This window comes from Delphinus delphis, chromosome 14 (genome assembly GCF_949987515.2).
Source record: "Delphinus delphis chromosome 14, mDelDel1.2, whole genome shotgun sequence".
Classification (NCBI taxonomy): Eukaryota; Metazoa; Chordata; class Mammalia; order Artiodactyla; family Delphinidae; genus Delphinus; species Delphinus delphis.
The window spans coordinates 47,551,130-47,572,833 of NC_082696.1; the positions used below are offsets into that span (position 1 = coordinate 47,551,130).

Sequence of the window (21,704 nt, forward strand, 5' to 3'; positions counted from 1 at the left end):
TGTGTGTGTCAGGGGCGGGGGGTGGTTCTCAAAACTAGTCACTTTTCCATGCGTGTGGATGGGGCAGGGTGTGTGCGGGGGCGTGTGTGCGTGTGTGTGTGCACGTTTGTGTGTGTAGGGGGATGGACAGTGAGTCCTCCCTTTGTGATTAAGAGCAGCAAATGCAGTTAGAGACAGTACGAAGTTTCTGCTTCATACTCCTCCCCACGATCTGCCCCCAGTTTCCTCCTCTGGAGCTGCTAATGAATAACCGATCTTAACACCCAAGTTCAATCCCCTCCCCAGGCACCGTCTCAGGCCAGGGTACCAGGACGACGACAACGCTGAGGTCCAGGGCAGTGGGAACATTCCTCAGCAGTTACTTAGCTGGGTGGTTAAAAAAGAAAAACGCAGCCTAATTGGCCAGTGGCCTTTTCTAGTGAATGAAGGAGGTTTCTGTTTTAAGAAATAAAGTGACTTCTCAGCGGCTGTTGATTCACTGCCCACAGGGAGATTTTTGAGCCAAGCCTTCCTAGCCTCGGTAGAAATTTGCATACAACTTCCACTTCCTGCTTCGGAGCCTGTTCCGGCTTTACCTGGGCCGGGAGAGGGTGGAGGGAGGCCCGGAGCGACCCAAGGTGGAGTGACCCAAGAAGGAGAGAGCGCGATCACCCCGTGGCCCGGTCTGTTTGTCCGTGGTGGCTCTAAGGTAAGTTGTTCAGAGTTGTCACCTGCCGCGCCTTACTTCTTTTTGACCTGTTTCCCAAAACAGTTTTCTCCTTTACTGAAATGTGCTGCCTTACTTTCCTCCACCCGGCTCTCCCCACCTTTCGTTTGTTTGTGTACAGAGAGACCAGCTTGGGCTGGGAAAATGACAGCTACGTTTCTGCTGTGAGAAAATGCTGGTGGTTTAGTATTTCAGACGGGCGAGCGAAGATTAACTCTTTGAGGAGTGGAGACACACACACACGCCTGTGTTTGAGTACTTAGTGTCCCCACAAGTTTCGATTAAGAAGACAAGCCCCATTCTCCAGGGAGGGAGCCGGGGATGGCACAGATTAAGGAATTGGCTTCCAGCCTCAGACACGTCAGTGGCAGCGTTGGAGGGAGAACTCCCAAGTTCTCTTGATCCCTTTTTCACTCGGGGGAAGAAAAATCAACACCACGTTCTTGGGCCAGGAAGTTCATCTCCGCTCTGTGCTGGCTGTGGCGCCCTGTCAGCTCCTCTCCCACAGCCCTCCACCCTCCCAAATGGCCCAGACATCTGCTGGCACGGACAGTAGGCCTGAGCCTTTAGGGAAAAGCAGGGCAGAAGTGCTATTATTTGATCTTAGAAGCTAATCGAGCGTCCTATGACTTTCAAGTTCAAGATGATTTCTTAGCATAGGGGGATATTTTTTGATGAACGGGGGAAAAAAGAGACCAAATAAATAATAAAAGCAGAGGACAAGAAACTTGGTTTCAAGTTCTCACTCCACTCCTTGCTGGCTCTGTGACTTATGCAATTTACTTTGGTTTCCCTAGGCCTGGATTTCTTCATCAATAAAATGTGTGTGGGGTGGTGAGCTAACAAGATTATGTCGAAATTCTAACGAAATAAGGCTGGGGTGATGGGAATCCCAGAGGGGTAGCCATAATGGGTGGTCTTAGAAGAGTGCGTTTTGTTTACTGATTACTCAAATACATTCATCTCACCTCTTGCTACTAAGAGATAGTTAGTCCCTGGAGGAAAAGGACTCCTTTCTTAATCCTTCTCTACCCTCTAGCACTCAGTATACTATCAAGCACCTTGTAGGCACTCGGGTTTCTTCCATATAAGCTGCTCTGATTTGTTTCACTTACCTGCTCTCGAGGCAAAAGGTGAAGCCATAGCCTGGGTAAGAGGCTGAGAGCAGCGGCGGTGTGGTGTGCTGGGCTGCCACGTGGCTTTGCAGGAGGCTGCCTGGAATTTAGGTGTTATTCTTGGCTCTAGTTAAATAGGAGAAAGCAGGGGGTTTCTTGAATTAAGTTATGTCCCATTTGGGTTACCCAGGAAGAACCAGTCCGTGCACTTGCCCACAGAGTCAGAGCAGGCCCGAGAGCTGGCAGACGAGCCTGGCTCCAGAAGGCTACGTTACTGACTTAGCAGGAGTCAGTGGCTGGAAACCACTCCTTGGCTAGACCAGTCACTGTGTGTGGGGCCTTTAATGGGGGGTGAAGGGAAGCTGTGAAGCACGTCTAGATACCACGTAAGGGTGATGACTAGGATCAGACGCGTTATTTGATGACCGACACACAGAATCCTTAAGCTTTTCAAAAAAAATCCTTATTGTTTCTTTTGAGCTGTTACTCTCCCTCCATACAGTTCAAACAGGCCCTGACTGTGTGGGATGGACTGACTCACGGCTTTCGGTATTGCTCAGCTGTTTCTGTGGAATATCAAGGCCCTGGTATGGCCCCTGTCATGTTTTTAGATGGCTCTCTCTATCACCCTGGGTTGGGAGGACAGGAATTTCAAGATGTTTCACCTGTGATGAGTTACTGATTTTTTTTTTCTTTTCAAATAACATGCACCACTATCTGAAATCAGGCTGTTATTTGCTGCCAGCCTAGCTTTGATCCAGAAAGGCCACCCACAGTCATTCCTCATCTGGTGTCATTTGTGATGAGGTGGCACTTGACAGAAGCCCCTGCTCTGCTCCGTGCCTGGGGTGGGCTGACTAGGAGTGAAAGCATGTTGGGGAGCAGACTTTTAACTCGGGGGTACTCACTTTGGGAGGGTGCAAAGATGGAAAATATGTAAGCCTGCTTCTCTCAAGATTAAGGTGTTAGTGATTTTCAAATGCTCTGAAAATAAGAGAAGAAGGCAGTCATAGTTGCACGAATTCAGAATCATAGTTGCAGGCACTCAGAAAGATCGATTAGGCGGGTAGTTTGTCTAAATTAAATCTACGTTTAGAAGAATCGAAATCTCGGAAATATCCTGAATTCTAATCATTTTTCTGCTACAGGAAAATTTAGATTAGCCTTTCAAAACACATATGCATTGCGGGCAACTGCTGCAGGGAAAACAAAAAAGAGCACAGACGAGCCATATTAAACTTTAAGTTCCTTTCAGATCCAACGAAATGACCCCTAATGTTTGATCACAGTTCCTTATCAAAACAACCCTGCAGGCCTTCCGTGAGAAAGCATCTGAGGATTAGAATCAAGAAGCTCTCCCTTTGGGCCTCTCCTGTTTCTCCTAGTGCATTGTCACCGAGATATTTTTAGTTCCTGAAACCCAGGCTGTCCTTCTCCCTCGGACATTTGACATTCTTTGCGTCTCTTGCCCAGCAGGCCTCCTACTCGCCCACATGTGCTTCGATGCCTGAGTGTTAAGCTCACCCTGTGCCTCTGTGTGTGTGTGTGTGTGTGTGTGTGTGTGTGTGTGTGTGTGCATGTGTACAGATGTGTACACAAACCTTCCTGGGGACCAGAAGTTGTAAATTGGCTGAGGGAGGAAGGTGGGCTTTCATCCCCTCGTGATTCGCAGAGCTGAGCCAGTTTGGCGTGGTTCCCTGGTAAAGCAGCTGAGATCAAGCTATTCAGGACTGACTGGAGCCCCCAGCCTGCTTGACCCCCTTCTTTCATCCTGAAGACGCAGGCTGGCCGGGGTCTGGGCAGCTCCCTGAGCGCTAATGGAAACCTGGCCCTTCCCCACCTCACTGTTTTCCTGCGCTCATGGTTCCAGTGTTTTTCCTCCTTCCTCTCCCAGGCGGGGTCCCAGGTCTCCCTCCCACCTCCGATTTCCCTTCCTCCTCCTCTGTGCTGTCTGCCCAGATTCTTCCCAGTTCAGCAGCTTACCTGTAACACTTTTGCCTTTTGCCTGCATTCATTCTTTCCCTTCCCTTCCAACTGTAATACGTAAAAATCACAGTTTAAGCAAGCCTCTCTCCTCCACCAATAAAGGACGAGTTTTTTAAACTTTTCCTTCAAGGTTTCCCACTCTCGTTGCTTCTCTTCCATTTTCCTTTCTTCCTTTCTATCCCTTCTCCTCCCTCTGCCGATTTTTTTTCCTTTCTGCCCCTTCTTTTCCTCACTCTGGGGTCTGGACTGAATTAAGAATCACGAACGTGTGTTTAGAGAAACCTTATCTGAAACAAAACAAACAAACAAGAGAACCCATGGGCTTGTTTGAGGTTGTTCTCTAAACGGTTTTTACCAGCTTCCAGCGTGGTGGAGTCAGTCCTTTCCCATTAGCCCCGTCATTGAGTTGAGCAGCTCAGAGGAGTTGCAGAGCAAACTTCCGCACATCAGGTCGGGTCACGCTGCACCGCCTTCAGCCTGCTGTGAGCTGTACTGTGCAGGGTATGAACAAGGGCCAGTAAATGTTCCCTTGTCTCCAGGGCTCACCACTGCTTCCAATCCTCTGGCAAACCAAATGGAAGAACTTCTCTGTCTGGGAAATTCTGCAAGTAAACTTGGAAATATTTCCTCACTGGAATTTGAACCTGAGCCACACAGTTCACTCAAAACCAACTTCCACTAAGCAAACCAATGTTGGGAGAGTTTGCATGCGTTGGGGCAGTAAACAAAGAACATTAATGAGTTTAAAGATTTTTTTTAAATCCCAAATTTTTGGACAGTTATGAAAAAAATTACTCCCTGGAGAATGAAGTAAGACCTTGAGAATCTGTGACTGCAAGGATCTGGTCCAAAGTGCATCTGAGGATCTTCCTAGCTGTAAATTTATATATTTATTAATATGTCCACCTGAAATATTCATGCTGTGTGTCTCTAGGACCCTTCAACTCTATTGTTGACCCAAAGAATGCTTTTTTAAAAAAATCCAAGCAGTTGGTAACAGCAAGCCTTGATCATTTAGGAGCTGGTAATGTGGTTTATTAATTACTCAGGCTGCTCACTCCTGCCCTTCCTCTGTTTCTTGCTCTGCTATTTGTCTTCTTCCAGGGACATAACACCTTCATTAAATCCCATCCATCCTTGCCTCAGAGGCGTCCCCTGGAAGATATCCCCTCTCTAGATGCATCGCCAGTTATCCTCACCCTTTGTTTGTGCTCTGTCAACAAGTTTTCAATTTACTTTGAGTTCAGTTTATGATTAAAATTTAATGAGATCCAATCAAGTGCTTTTCTCAAATCAAGATGCCTCTGCAGTCTCATGCACATCCTCTATTGTTGTGGCATGAAGGAAAGCCATCACAGGTTTCCAGCCTGGCCATTCTTCATAAAACACAGGTGGCATGTATCCACGCCTCCTTAGCTTCAGGGTGAATGGTTCTGAAACCTATCTATTCCAGGAGCTTCTAGGGTTTACTCAGCTCCTGCCATCCCCTTTCTCCCCTCCCCCACATCGCTGTACAAGTCAGTGCCCCCAGCTGACAATCAGGTGGGTTCAGTGCCCAGGCTCTGGTGCTGAACTGCTTGGATTTGAACACTAGCTAGGCTACTTACTGGCCCTGCGGCGTTGGGAAAGTTACTTACCCTCCCTGTGTTCAGTTTTCCCATTCCTAAAACGGGGCTGACGACAGTACCTACAAATAGGGTGGCTGAGAGGATAAGTTAATACATGTAAAAAACTTGGAACAGTATTTGACACATAGTAAACATTTAACAAATATTAACAATTATTGTTAACAAAGGGTAAGGTTTCTTAAGTATATCCATTTCATTAGGTTTATATTGATTTATCAGCATAAACTATATCAGAGCTTGATAAACTACAACTGTCGAGCCAAAGGTGGCCTATGGTCTGTTTCTGTACCTGCCTATTGCTAAGAATTTATATTTTTAAAGGGTTGTTTAAGAACAAACAAACTAACTGAAAAGCAGGGTATGAGACAGAGACGGTATGTGGTCCACAAATGTGAACTATTTACTATCCGGTTCTTTACAGAAAAGGTTTGCCAGTGCCTGATCTATGTGGTTTAATGGAAAGAGGTAGGAGATCTATAGGCTAGAATTGGCGGTGACTTTGGAGAAGCTATTTAATGTGCCCACAGCTCTGTACAATAGGAATGGTGAAGTGAAACCACGTACCTCACCTGGGACCCAGCTGTTTTAAGGACCAGATGAGATGACGTATATCGAATCTGCCAGAAATACACATGTTGGTTAAAAAGATATGGTCTCCATACATTAGGTTCATATAATAGGTTTAGCGTCCAGGTATAAAACAAGTGAACATTGTTTAGAAAACAGTTCTAAAGCCAAATCACTTGTTGTTGTAAAAATAACAAAATAGCCATTGTTTTGGGAGAGCTTGATATGGGCCAGGCCCTACAGTCAGCACTTTATTTACACCTTCTTCTTTTACCCTCCTATGGGGCAAATGCTGTCATTTTCCCCACTTTACAGATGAGAAAAATGAGGCCCAGAGAAGTTAAGTAATTTTCTCAAGGTCACACATCTAATCGTGCAGCTAGCAGAGAAAGAATTTAATCATGGGGAGATTGAATCTAGAGCCTGTGCATTTAAGTCCTGCATATTTTCCACATCCTAGAATATGTATTTATTCAGGGTAAGCCCGTCTGGATGGCAGAAGCCACAGTTAACTGTGAACATGGACATCATATCTGTGAATATGTGCCCTGAGAGAGACTTGTGCCCTATGCACACCAGGATGGGGTCTAAGAGATCTGCAGAAAGCGAGGCGGGCGTGGTGGGAGGAAAAGAAGCTTTGGGATGAGCGATGAGATAAGAAAGGTAGTGCTGCGAAGACTGATAGGCTCTGTTTCGAGAAACTAATAATTTAAGGCAGAATGTGCTGGAGGAGAGAAAGGTTGCTGGGAACAGACATGAGCAAAGACTTGGAGGCAGCAAAAGAGAGAGAAAGAGAATGAATGGGAAATTCTGTGAATGGGACACCAGGGAGCATTGTCACAGGGGATGTCAAAACTGCTGATGTCTGGATAAGGTCTTATCTGCAAAGCCAGGCTACGCGGGAAGGGTAGGGGGCAGAAAGGAAGCGAGAGAGGCTGGGACAGAAAAACTGACAGATTTGAAGAAAGATGCTGGTCAGAATCTAGGAGCTGGAACCACAGCTCACAGTCCAAAGGGCAGTGAGATTCCAGAGAAAGAAAACTGCTGTCTCTTGGGTCAGATCAGAGTAAGAACCAGGCTCACACACACCACGGTTTCACCTGGTTGTGTGGCCCTGGGACTAGCCCTCCATTCCTAGCTTGCGCCACCCCAGTTCCACCCACTCCTACCGTGGACAAATGTCCCCATCCTCTGCTGAACAGTCTTTTGTATTTTATGGGACGGTTCACTCTCTCCTGGGTGGTCTCAGCAGTGCCTCGCTCACATTGATTCTTAATCTTTGTGAACATCAGAATCACTGGGGGAGCTTCTCCTTTTCCTTTTTTATCTTTTAAGTAGATATACAGGCACTTGGTACAAAACTTAAAAGGTAAAAAATGCTCTGAAAAGCAAGTCCCTCTCCTGCCCCTGTTCCCAGTCACCCAGTTCCCTTCCCAGAGGCATCCTCTGTTCCAGCTTTCGGCTGTGATGGTGTGGGCATATGCAATCTCAGATCGTACAAAGGGTAGTGTACTCTACACACGGTTCTGCTCTTTCCTTTTTTAACTTCACAGTAAATCTTGGAGATGGTTCCACATCAGTTCACACAGCCCTTCCTCAGTCTTTTCAAAAAGATGCAGAGTGTTCATTGTAAGGCTGGACCGTAGTTTGAAAAAGCAGAACACTTTTGGACGCGTGGGTTGTTTGTAGTCTTTGCTGTTACAAACATTGCTGCATTGCCTATCCTCGTAGCCTCTTCGTTTTAAATAATATGTGCATATCTCTGTAGAGGAAATTCTTGGAAATGAAATTACTAGGTCAAAGGACATAAGATCTTAAAATTCTGATAGTTATGGCCAAATTGTACAGATTACACTCCCCTTGGCAAAATATGAGAGAACCTATTTACCTGTGGGACTTAAACAGCAAAAAAAAGGGAGCCCTGGCCCCGCCTCAGAATCTCTAGGTGTGAGACCTGGACATCTGTATTGTGAGCCTCAGAAAGCGCTTCTGAAGCAGAAACCCTCCTGTGGTCCCTGGCCAGCCAGCCTCTCCCTTCCCCCAGGGGTTTGAAGCGATGAGCTAGACACGGCTGTCGTGCTCCAGCCTCTCCCCGGCTTCCGGCTTGGAACACTCTTCCCTTCATAGCTGCATGGCTTGATTCCTTCCAGCTTCATCCTGATAAGCTGAGACTGTCTAGAGCACCGCCAGCCCTGGGGCTCACCAGGGCCTGGCTGGCAGGTCTTCTGTCCCCCTCAGGGGTCATAGACTTCTCCTCTAGGTCATGGCTAGAAAACAGGGCTTTTCCACTTAAATCCAATTGCCACCCGCTGTTAAGGATGGGAGCACAGGCTGTGCCAGGGTTACAACTGCCTGGACATCATATAGAGAAGGGTCTGGAATAAAACAGGGAAATTAGAAATGGTTAGGAGCGATGAGATACTGAGTTAATTTTTTTCAACGTGCATTATTATTTTTTTTACAATATTGACATTAAAGACCAAAAAGTAGGGCTTCCCTGGTGGCACAGTGGCTGAGAGTCCGCCTGCCGATGCAGGGGACATGGGTTCGTGCCCTGGTCCGGGAAGATCCCACATGCCGTGGGGTGGCTGGGCCCGTGAGCCATGGCTGCTGAGCCTGCGCATCTGGAGCCTGTGCTCCGCAACAGGAGAGGCCACAACAGTGAGAGGCCTGTGTACCGCAAAAAAAAAAAAAAGACCAAAAAGTAAAACTGTCATTTCCGACCCAAGCCACTGATCTGCCCAAGGCCCTCTGATGTGGCATCGGTGTGTAGTTTTTCTCTGTGACACCCTCAGGAGGGTGGCAGGGTTTTTCTGTCAGTTCTGGCCGGGGTCTAGGGCTGGAGGGGCCCTCGTGGTGACTGCAGGCCTGCCCCACCCTCTGCTGTTCTTCGGGAAGCTCTGAGGATGCAGGAGGAGACCAGCCGCTTTCCTGTGTGAAGCAGAACAGATGTCCCAGCACACTGGGTGGTGGACTCACTGTTATTCTGCCAGTGAGGGTTCAGGTCAACCCTGCCGTGGGGGGTTGGGACCTCTTCAGGCATGGCCCAGGCCCGCCTCGGGGCCTGACACTTAGTGGAACTTAATACATATTTGAGAGGAAGAGAGGAAGAGGGAAGGGTATAATTTCAAGAACTCTGAAATCCTCCCTGCCACCTTTCATGAGCCTGAGATCCTCACTGTCAGGGATCCTTCCAGCTACATGGATCTGTCTCCTCTCTGAAACAGGCATCAATCATTCATTCATTCAACAAATATTTATTGAGCACCTACTATGTACCAGGTATAGTTCTAGATGCTGGGTATACAGCTGTGAACAGAAGAGTCAAAAATCATGCCCTCATGAAATTTACATTCTGGGGAAGCGGGGAGACAATAAACAAGGAATGTACTAGATATTTGTATTTATAACATACATTTTATAGTATATATAGTGGTGATAACTGCTACAGAGAATGATAAAGCAAGGAAGGGAGACAGAGAATGCAAGAAGCATGTAAAAATTTTAGAGGGTGACCAGGGAGCCCTCACTGAGAAAGCAAGAGCTGAGTAAAGACCTAAAAAAGAAAGGAATCAAGCCATGCAGATATGTAGGGGAAGAGTGTTCCAAGAAGAAGGCACAGCAAGTGCAAAGGCCCTGAGGTAGGGCCTTTGATTTCCTGTATTAGTTGTCTTCCTTGAGCTGGATCACAAGCAACTTGAAGGTAGGAATAATGTTTTATGTCTTAAGAAATAATTTTGTTTACCTTTCACAATATACCCTCTTGTACCTTTTGAGTTTTGTGTCACTTGTAGGTATTACCATTTGTAAAAAAATTTTAACTGAGCTTATGCCTCAGAAGAGGGGGTACACAGCACAGAGTTGGACACATAGTAAGGCTCAGTAATCATTTGCTGTTTGAATATTTGTACAAATTTGAAACATCAGAGTTCATTTTGTTTTTTAAAGATTACTAATCCCATAGCTTTCCTGAAAGGTTGTTCACTGCCATGCCGGGTTTATTCACTATCATCCGAGGAACCGTCTGTTCATTTTCAGACCAATTTCAACGCTAGAATTCCCACCCTAGGATGGACCTCAGATTCCCAGTCACTGACCGCACTCTGGAGATGACCACATTTGTCACCCTTTTTATTAGCTTCCTCTAAGTCCTTGAAGGTTCCTCAGCTAGAAGAGAATTTGCAACTTTTTAAATATAATTTAAGTTTTTTAGGGAAGCACTTCTAAGGTATTCACATTTGAAGACCCAGGGAGAATATAAACAATTGTACCTGAAGTGTGGAAAATGAATATGAATTGCATACCAAGAAATAGCTAACAGCATTTAGTTCTCTTGCTGGCTGGCTCACTGGCTGCCACTCTTACCCTGACCCCCCCCCCCCGATCCCCCCCCCGCCCCGCATTCAGCTGTGGGCCCACAGATGCTTGCAGGAGATTATGCAACACTCAGCCAGCCCTTTGGAAAATACTTCTGTTTCCTGACCGGCTGAAGAGCATGTTGTATGGCATATCCAATTTCATAGCTATAGAAAAATTGTAAGAAAGAAGGGAAAACAACGGTGAACATTTTAAACTACTCAGTAGTTGAAATATGTGTGTTTTGGGTAGGTCTCATCAATTGAAATCAGTTGAAATTTGTGTGTTTTTACAGGGTCTAAGCAATTTAGGTGATGAGGTCTATCCTCTGCAGAGTCAAGGGGCAGGAAGTACACCCAGCCTAGACAGCAGCCTAGAAAAGAGCCAGCCCGGGGCAGGGGACACCAAGGCAAGGAGGGAGGGCCCGCAGGGACTTGGAGCCTGAGGGAATTTTCTGTTGTGCCAGGAAATGGTACAAAGGTTGTTTGCAGCAGATGGGTAAGTCTGATACCAAGTGAGAGTCAGAGAAGTGTTAGAGGGCATTCATTTGGCAGGGAGTGCAGGGCAGATTGAGGTCTCTTTCTATAGGCCAGGAAGATAAATTTGGTGGGAAACTACTGATCCCACTTCTGCTCTTTGCGGCAGCATTTTTTTTTTTTTTTTTTTTTTTTTTTGCGGTACGCGGACCTCTCACTGTTGTGGCCTCTCCCGTTGCGGAGCACAGGCTCCGGACACACAGGCTCAGCAGCCATGGCTCACGGGCCCAGCCGCTCCGCGGCATGTGGGATCTTCCCGGACCGGGGCACGAACCCGCATCCCCTGCATCGGCAGGCGGACCCTCAACCACTGCACCACCAGGGAAGCCCTGGGGCAGCATTTTAAAATGTGTGCTGTCCTCTTGCCATTGGGTTGGGTACTGGGCACAAGAGAAGGGGAATTCATAATTTTCCAATTTGTCTTAGCACAATAACTGATGGGCATCGTGCCTTTGGGCACAGTAAGGCCTCAGTGAGTGTTCGTGGTTGAAATTCTACAGGGATAAAATAGGAATTTAAAAATCCACACACCCCCGCCCCGCACCACCCCTTCTCCCTGTATGGCACTTGAGGTGTGCTATGTACGAGGCCTGCACGGAACAGGCGGCCAGGATTTTTCTTTTCATTTCCTCGCTCCCACTCTCCCTGCTCTGGAGCCTTCTGCAGGCCTCCCGTCATCACCCTGTGACATCTTTTTCCGTGACCTGCCTCCTTGCTTCCCCTGGAGGCTAAGCATCGTGGGACATCATCTCAACCAATCTTCTGATAAGGGGAGGCGAATTTTCTTTCTCATTCTGTTATGTTGATTGAGAGTTCTGTTTTTATAGGTAAAACCAATATTACCTGGACCGTGGGCTGACTGCTCTGTGGGCTAAAGGCTAGTTGAGCGAGCCTTGTCCGTGCAGCTACTACATCACAGGCCAGATGGTCATGCAGGCATCGTGCAAGAGGGAATTAAGCCCTCCAAATGACCTATAGTTGTAAGTGGAAAATGTCACTATGACCTTTTTTCCAGTGCTTTTGAAACTCAGGCTTTAAAAATCTTTTTCTTAAATTGGGCAATAGTCACAGGGGGCAAAAGTTTAAAACTTCAGAAGGTAAAAACTCTCCCCCTCCCCCCCTCAGCTTAGCTCCATTCTCAAAGACAACCAGTGCACCAATGTCTTGTGTGTCCTCCATCCACGTTTTATACGTGTGTAAGCAGTTGTGCTCACACACACACACACTCCCCTCTCTTTATTTTTTCACACCAAATAGCAGCATCGTATACACATTGGTCTGCACCTTGCTTTTCTTTAATCACTTAACAGTATATTTTAGAGATCATTCCATATTCGTTACCGAGATTTCTTTCATCATGGATTCCAAACACAGATGAAATAACCCACATTCCGATTATTTCTCCTTCCTCACAACTTGGCTGTTGATTTTCACCCGTGTCTTTCCCTTGCTGGTGTATGACTTCTACCACATAAGGGTCCAGTCACATTCTTTGAATCGCCTTCCAGATAAAAATATCTTAATAAGCCTTAGTGCCTTTGCCTGGAGGATAAGTGAACACTTTTTACGTGATCAGGGCTCTGCCAGTGCATTGGTGTCACTCTACTGTTAATTTAAACCACATCTTGAATGAGGTCCCTTAAGGTCCTAAAGCGGGGGGCTCCAAGAAATGATCTGACTTCTGACGCTGTGGCATGTTTTCTCTTGTTCCAGAAACTAGGATGATCCGAAGCATTCCTGTGGAGGTTGATGAATCAGAACCATACCCAAGTCAGTTGCTGAAACCTCTCTCAGAATATTCCCTGGAAGAAGAATCCGAGCTCCCTGCTCCAGATACAAGGGACATGGCCCCCAACAGCTTGTCTGCACCTCAGACCCTTCACTCTTCCTCAGGAGACTTTTCTCACACTCACCCAACCCTGAAGCTTTCAAACCGGCAGCCTGTGTCCCAACAGGTCACCTGCCTGCGCACTAAAGTCCTGGCAGAGAGTGAAGACAGCTTCTGGAGGAGACACCCAGACCCCGGCAAAGATTTTCCCTTGGGCTGCTCTGCAGCCAGCGAGCCTGAGGCTGAGTCTGTGGTTGGAGCCCTCACCCCGGAGCATCAGTTTTCACTTATGGAAAAACGTAATCAATGGCTGGGATCTCAGCTTTCAGCAGCTTCTCCTGACACTGGCCATGACTCAGACAAATCAGACCAAAGTTTACCTAATGCCTCAGCAGACCCCCCGGGCAGTAGCCAAGAGATGGTGCCACGGGCCCGGATCCACAGGAACCGAGCGGCCCCAGACCTGCGTACGATCGACACGGGCTATGATTCACAGCCCCAGGACGTCCTGGGCATCAGGCAACTGGAAAGGCCCCTGCCCCTCACCTCCGTGTGTTACCCCCAGGACCTCCCCAGGCCTCTCAGATCCAGGGAGTTCCATCAGCTTGAACCTCAGAGATACCCAGCATGTGCACAGATGCTGCCTCCCAACCCTTCCCCACAGGCTCAGTGGAACTATCGCTACTATTGTCCTGGAGGCCCCGATCACCTGGTGCCATGTAAGTGAGCTTTACCTCCTCTGGACATTCTGGGCTGGGTAACCGAGTAAATGGGAATCTCACGTCAATGTCTTGCATCGTTAGACCAGCACAGACAGATCAGAGGGCAGGGAGGACATTTTGCTTCCTATGGGGCCTTCCGCATGTGATTGGATTTGCAAGCGGCTTTAGAATAATGCTTTATCTTGGCCCAAAGCCCGTTCCGCTTGGAACCTGCTTCTCTAGGAAACTTTAAGTATAAAACAGATTCCTCTCTAGGGTAGTTTTAAGTGAAACTTGCTGAGAGGCAGGGAGACGACTTGTTTACTTCTCCTTCCAGACTGTAAGTTTTTGCACATTCAGCAAAGGTGTATTTTCTTTTTTTTTTTTTTTTGCGGTACGTGGGCCTCTCACTGTTGCGGCCTCTCCCTTTGCGGAGCACAGGCTCCAGACGCGCAGGCTCAGTGGCCATGGCTCACGGGCCTAGCTGCTCCGCAGCACGTGGGATCTTCCCAGACCGGGACACGAACCCATGTCCCCTGCATTGGCAGGCGGACTCTCAACAACTGCACCACCAGGGAAGCCCAAAAGGTGTATTTTCAATCCATAATTCTCCAGTATTTAGCACAGTGACCAGCATATACTAGATTCTCAATAAATTATTTCTGAATGAATGAATGAATGAATAAATAAATAATATGTATCAGTACAGTAAGCATCTCTGAAAGTGATAAAGTCTTAGACTGAGATAAAAGGTTCATCACAATTCTTGATGTCAGCTCTCTAAGACGCTGCTGGAAAATAACAATAGGGCTTTACAGATGAAACATGGGGCTGGGAGGTGCAATATTTTTCTTAGCAAAATAAAACACCGTATCGAAAGCAGTTCAAATGGTCTGACCAAAGAGTCTGACCAAATCTGGTGCCTAGCTTTAAAATAAATTATAGAAATAATTACACATCCTATAATCAAACCACAATTTATGTATTTATACATGTGAATTTAATATAGCTTTAATATAGCTTTAGGAAGCTTAATAAAGCTTCCTAAAGCAAATGGAGCAACAGAGTAATTCATAATTTAAAAAAAAAAAAAGTGAGGTAAAGGAATTTAACTTAGAAGATGCTTGGAAGAAAGCAGGCAATAATGAATGTGAGTTAAGAGTGAGGCTAAGAGGGGCTTCCCTGGTGACACAGTGGTTAAGAATCCACCTGCCAATGCAGGAGACACAGATTCAAGCTCTGGTCCGGGAAGATCCCACATGCCGCAGAGCAACTAAGCCCGTGCGCCACAACTACTGAGCCTGCGCTCTAGAGCCCGAGAGCCACAACTACTGAAGCCCACATGCCTAGAGCCCGTGCTCCACAACAAGAGAAGCCACTGCAATGAGAAACCTGCACACCACAACAAAGAGTAGCCCCCGCTCGCCACAACTAGAGAAAGCCCGCACCCAGCAACGAAGACCCAACGCAGCCAAAAGTAAATATATATATATATCTGCATGTGCCAAGTGCTCAATAAGTATTTGTTAAAAAAAGAAAAAAAGAGTGAGGCTAAGAGATGAGGAAGCAGTGGAGCTTCGGGAGAAAGAGCCCCTGAGGTCTACAACTGGGGCTCTGGTGTTGGTGTGGGATGCTGGGAAGTCAGCTGATTGGGAAGCAAGGACCTCACTTGTACTTTGAGCACCCAGGGATAGGATGGGTGTGGTGGCAGAGTTCCTTGAGCATGAATCACTCACTGAAAATTGAACCTTGGCAGGGTCAGGATTTGCATTTTTTTCTCAACGATTTCTAGGTTAAAAAGGAATAATTTTGTGGGAATAATACCACAAGATACTTCTTTTTAACATTCTACTATCTGCATTTAAAGATAATTTTTCTGATCATAATACTAATGTTTGTTCACTCTCAAAGTTGAAATATGCTCAAAAGCCATGTTTCCATCACCCAAAAATAATTCCTTATTGGGGTTTGACATATTTACTGGGTTTTTTTCTTTGCATATATATTTAATATAAAACTAAAATAATTTCAGTGTAATTCTTCCAGCATCACCTAAAAATGCTGCATATTATTTCATCAGATGGATCTATCAAGTTGTTTTTAAGTTATTCTCTGTTGTTGGACATTTTAAGTAGTTTCCGATTTCTGATCCAAAAAGCAATGATATGATATATCATGTACATAAGTTTTTACCTGCATTTCTGATTAGTTTCTTAGATTAATATGTAGAAGTGTGAATACTTCATCAAGGGCTTTGTGATACTAAGTCCCAAGCAGTTGCCTTTAACCACTAACAGGGGAAAGCCCCATTGTGATAGACAGAGAAAACATGGACTCACGATTGGAGAGTTCCAGGAAGATCTTCTCACCTGTAAATATTTTTCCTGTTGAACCCTGAAATGGCATCGTTAGCAATCTAGTCTTTGGAGGTAAGCATTGCCCTCTTTGGGCAGGCTCTGTTAAAATGCAAACACTCCCACTGGGAATACCTTTAGTCTCTTAACACTTGCTTTCTCTCATCAGATCCCCTCCCCTTGCTCTCTATATTATTTCCTTCTCTTGAAGTCGGGGAGGAAGGGGAGCCTAGGATCCTGGGAGTGAAGATAAGTGATGAAAGGCAGAGAGGAGAGAACTTGGACAGGAGAAGGGAATAATTCACAGAACACATATAAGCAGCCAATAAGCATATGAAACCAAGCTTAATATTACTGAATTTGAGAAATGCAAAATTTTTAAAGATGTATTTTTCCCAATCAGGTGCACAAAAACAAAAAAACCCTGGGACAACATCTAGTGTTAGTGGGTTTATGGGGAAATGAACTTCCCCATCTACTCTTGGTAGGATTATAAACTGGTACAGTCTTCCAAGAGACAATTTCACTATCAAAATTTTAAATGGGTCCTCTTTGGTCCAGCAGTCTCACTTGTAGGAATCTGTCCTATAGACACATTAAATGAACATATAGAAATACCTGAATGAGGATGTTTATTAAAGCATTGTATTAGAGTAAGAATAAAAACAGTAAAATGCCTATCAGTAAGGGGACAGATTATAGTAAATAATTATAAATTAGTAAATTATAAATAATTATCAAATTATGTTATAAAGAATATACATTATTGTAAATAAGTTGTGATTTATTTATACCATAGACTACTAGGTCCCTGTTACATAGACTAAAATACACACTCTGACATAAAAAAGGTTAAGGGAGAAGCATGAAGTGTTGATCCCATACATGTTATTTTTTTTAATTATATATGTTAAAGACTCCATTAAAAAGTGTGTAAGATGGCCCCAACTGTTAACTGTGATCATGGGAAAAGGGGAACAAGGAATTAGGAAGAGACAGGGAGAGTTTTCTTCTAACTCTACATATTTTTGTTGAATTTGTTAGAGCAGACAGGCATTACTTTTATAATTTAAAAAATAAGTAAAGGGACTTCCCTGGTGGTACAGTGGTTAAGAGTCTGCCTGCTAAAAAAAAAAAAAAAGAATCTGCCTGCCAATGCAGGGGACACGGGTTTGAGCCCTGGTCCGGGAAGATCCCACGTGCCGCGGAGCAGCTAAGCCCGTGCACCACAACTACTGAGCCTGTGCTCTAGAGCCCGTGAGCCACAACTACTGAGGCCATGTGCCACAACTACTGAGCCCACAAGCCACAACTACTGAAGCCCGCGAGCCTAGAGCCCGTGCTCCACAACAAGAGAAGCCACCGCAATGAGAAGCCCACACACCGCTACGAAGAGTAGCCCCGCTAGCTGCAACTGGAGAAAGCCAGTGCGCAGCAACGAAGACCCAACACAGCCATAAATAAATAAATAAGTAATTTTTAAAAATAAGTAAAAGTTAAAAAGAAAAAAGAAAAGTAAGGGGAAATGAGAGTGTACAGGTGGGCTCAGCCTAATCCACCCTGCATGTGCCTTGGTCCTAGTTCCCAGGGGCATTATCACAGGGAAGAGGGTCAGGGTCAGGCTGTGTTTGTGAGGGAAATTCAGTGCTTACAGTTTCTCTTCAGGGCAGTGCAAGCCCAAAATATTTATGAAGCCTCCAATAGCAATGGCTCCCAGGAAGGTTGCTGTGAGGATTAAATGAGATAATGTATTAAAGACACTAGGAAAGTGGCTGGCTTGTAGTAAGCCCTCAATAACTAGCAGCTCTTAGTTATTATTGTTATTATCTAAATGGATCCTGTAAAGTACCCCTCTACTTCAAGATCCCTCTCGCTGGCACAGATTTTAAGCATTCAAAGCAGGTGTATAAATGCTTAGTTTCATGTCAGGGCTGTAACTGCATTTAATTGCCAACAAAACCACTTGAAAAGAGCTGTTCATCTAAGTGATGCTCGTGCAGTTGGAAACCATGGCTACGTGGTTCTACTCGGCTTTAGAAGAGTATTACTTCCTCATCCGTTAATGAAAATATAAATAAATAATGATCACCATGCAAATGGCATACCTTAGCCTTTGCAAGTTAAAGCAAAAATGGTTACTGGTCACCCCTTTCATGTCAAAAAAAAAAAAAAGTTATCAAAGCAGGTGAAAACAAGAAGTGGGAAAAGACTGTTTCTTTCCTCCCCCCACCCCCGGGAGAAGTCAGCCTCTTACTGCCTCAAAATCCTTCCACTGAAGGTCACCAGACTGGAGATCATGGCTATGCAATCAAATAAAACCCATGACGCAAATAAATTGGGAGAAAAGAATGTATTAAGTCTAAAAGACTCATTTTACTGTAAAATTCTTGCTTTCTCTACCAAGGAGACTGAATAAAATAAACCTGTGGGCACATGCCTACTATTGCTCATATGGACCCCAAGGAGTGATTATTTGTATGCTAGAATGCATGCACAATTAAAAGTAAGGAAAAAACAAACCAAGTGGAAGAGATGAGAAAGAAAGGTGTTGCCTTTCAGGAACTACAGCTGTTTACAGCTGTGAGAGTTCCTGTAACAGTTTATGCGGGCCCTTTTGTTTTCCTGGCTAAAGTGATTGCGTTACATCATCATGTCTTTTGACAACTTGAAAATCAGGTTTTATTTTCTCTCTCATAAATTCTTTTAATACCATTCTTAATAAGGAAGAAAAATGTTGAATGTTTTGACTGAGAAGTGGAAAGCCTCGTTTAGGATTTGGTTTACAAATTCCAAGTGGTCAAAGCCCAGTAACACGAAGACCATGTGTACCCAGGCCAGGAGGATCATAAGATTGACAAGAAACATACAGTTCTGGGCACCTATTCATGATGTGCAAGATTTGTATTTTTGTTTTGTGATTAACACTGCGTCAGAATCTAGGAGTTACTGTGCTAACAAATCACTTGTCTATCACATTCTACAGAATGCACTCTCTTGATGGAATTTTAGGCATGAGGACAAGTCATTGGGGGAGATATTTTAGGCAGTGATTCTTAAGTCTACCACGTAGCTGGCTGCTGGCTTGCACACCTCTCTTACGCACTGAGTGTGGGTTTGTGTTTCCAAACAAACATCCATAGACACACAGATTTCCTCTTTCTCTCTCCATTTATTTTGAGCTACTAAGGAGAACTATAACCTATTTATTTCTATTCACCGCCTGCCTAGCCATAAAGGTTCAATGATATTTGTTGAATGAACAAAAAGAAATCTGTTCCCTACTTCCTGGGAAAAGGAGTGATTCCCTAATCATGAGTAGAGACTTTGTGATATCAAGCCTTGGAAAGGCCATCTTTACTTGTCTAATGGGAGAGCAGAGGAAAGAAAGGAGGTCAATGAGATTTGGAAACAGACCTTGTTCATTCATTTATCAACTTATTCAACAAATATTTGCCCAGTTCTCTGCTAGGCACTGGGTGTGCAGGGGTGAATACAACACACATGGTCCTGTCTTTGTGGAGTTCACAGTCTACTGGAGATAAGTCTATAGATAAGAAGAAATGGGCAAACAAAATAACAAAGTGTATGTGTTATAAAGGAAATAGCCAGGTGTTAGAACAGACATTAATAGACAGGATGGTGAGAGGAGGCCTCTCTGAGTAGGACACATGTGAGCTGAAATCCAAAGGAAAAGAAGGTCCAGGAAGCAAGGAGTTTGGTGTAGTTAATGTACCAAAAGCAAGTGAGTGGGGCTGGAGCAGGGTGAGCAGGGAGAGAATGATATGCTAGAAAATGAAGGAGGCAAGGACTGTGGTAAGGAATTTGGATTTTTTTCTAAGTTAAACTTCTTTAGGAAAACAAAAAATTGAACTCTATAATCCTGAATAAGGAACTTAGAACAGTACTTGGCATGTAACAAGTACTCGATAAATGTTAGCCATTATATATATAGTACCCAGCTAAACTAGCAAGCCTTGGTCAAAATAGTGGAACAAAACTATCAAAATTTGAGCAATGAAAAGACATTCATTTACCCAACAAATACAGATTTTATTTCACAACTTTTCCACACAACCAGCCAAATTCCAGACAAAACCAGTCAAGTTCCACTTACAAAAAGGAAACCTTGGGTTTCCCCGGTGGCACAGTGGTTAAGAACCACGGGTTCAAGCCCTGGTCCAGGAAGATCCCACATCCCGTGGAGCAACTAAGCCCGTGCACCACAACTACTGAGCCCTCGTGCCACAACTACAGAAGCCCGCAAGCCTAGAGCCCGTGCTCCGCAACAAGAGAAGCCACCGCAATGAGAAGCCCACGCACCGCATCGAAGAGTAGTCCCACTCGCTGCAACTAGAGAAAGCCCACGCACAGCAACGAAGATCCAATGCAGCCAAAAGTAAATAAATAAAATAAATTTATTTAAAAAAAAGGAAATCTTATTTTTGATTGACCCTCTGATATTCAATATTTCTTTGCTTTAACAATCAAAGGACAGCATAGAGAACTATATTGTCAGTACCCTAATTTCAAAAATAGATGAGGTGGAGCATTTTCATCTGCTCACACAAAGCAGTGTAAGTTTTTATCACAGGTGGCCATTTCAGAAATGAGAGTTACAGCTAATCAAACACTTAGCCCACATGCCTTAGTGATTTTAATGATATGATTAGTTGCTATGAGACAAAAACCTGTTGTGTGAGGAATAATCTGTTAGAAATCATATGTCCTTGATTCAAAGGCTTTTGATTAACAACACTAACATCCACCTTCTGGAAAAGAAATAAACCCTATGATTAGAGCTTGGTAGTCCTTTTAAAGCAAATAAAACCTTATTAGCCACTTTTTAATGGATATGGGAAACAAGAATGGCTCTAAGCATTAAAAACTTTCAAGGCCACTGGCAACGTTGCTCCTCTTCTCCTTGTCTTCCTTCTTCCTACTTCCAGAGGAGACACTGAAAAATACCGCAGATGGAGAGCAGATGAGACATAGACAGTCTAGAAGACCCAAGACCTAGCAGGCAGACTGTGCAGTGCTCCATGGCTTCGCTTGTGTGCGTGTGTGAAGTTGGCTTTGTAACTCTTCAGTCTTCATTCATTCATTTATTGAGCATCCCCTGGGTGTCGGCACTGTGCCTGGAGATGTGGTGGCAAACAGACACAGTTCATGCTTTCACAGAGCTTAGAGTCTCGTAGGGAAGGCAGGTAAGAAGTTGACAAGTAAGGGTCATGCTTACTTATACAAACATGATGAGCATTAGGAAGAAAATAAAATAGGGAGATGGGATTTGAACAGGTGAATTCACTGGTGAACAGGTGATATCTGAGCTGAACCCTGAATGTCGAGATGTTGATCTGTAAAGACACAGGGCAAAACAGTCTGGGCAGAGCGGATGGCAGACTCAGGGTCCCAGAGGTGGGGTACTAGCTTGGGGCGTTCAAGAAGAAGAAAGACAGCCAGGATAGCTGGGGCTTGGTGAGCAGAGTATAGTAGGAGGTAAAATCAAGAAGGGCAGAGACCCGATCATGCAAGGTGGATTTTAAATGCAGTGGGAAATCTCTGGAGGGTTGTACCTATAGCTGGTTTTGTAAATGGTCCACTCATACAAGACTCACCTGAAAACATGGCTGGCCTAGTGACCTGATAGCAGTGGCACTTTTTAACCCTGTTCCAGCTAGGGAAAAGAGCAGCAGGAGAGACCAGCCCTGTAGCCCTGGAACTCCAACTGGTGAGCTGGACCCCTTGCAATGTGTCTGACCTGCCCCAGGAAGGCTGTAAAGACAAAACCTCCGTGGTCTATCTTGTTCTAGACCATAGGGGGCTCTGTGGTCCTGTCTCCCCATTCTTAGAGATGCCTTCCATGTACAGGTCTTTATCAGCCAAGGGGCTGGGATAGACCCAGTCAGATCCTTTTATCCTCCTCCCTT

General features: G+C 45.0%; 1 protein-coding gene across 5 annotated transcripts in view; it reads left to right on the forward strand.

Annotated features, from left to right (window-relative positions):
• The first annotated feature begins 338 nt into the window (after positions 1–338).
• TRAF3IP2 (TRAF3 interacting protein 2) overlaps positions 339–21,704 on the forward strand; it is a 41,901-nt gene continuing 20,535 nt past the window's right edge. For 2 of the 5 annotated variants that reach the window (XM_060030075.1, XM_060030072.1), the window contains exons 1-2: positions 347–688; positions 12,608–13,441. In XM_060030075.1, coding sequence (XP_059886058.1) covers positions 12,616–13,441 — 826 coding nt within the window. In that variant the 5' untranslated portion in view covers positions 347–688; positions 12,608–12,615. Of the gene's footprint in view, positions 689–11,760; positions 11,875–12,607; positions 13,442–21,704 lie in introns of those variants that run through there. The other 3 variants (XM_060030077.1, XM_060030076.1, XM_060030074.1) reach the window with 3 other exon arrangements.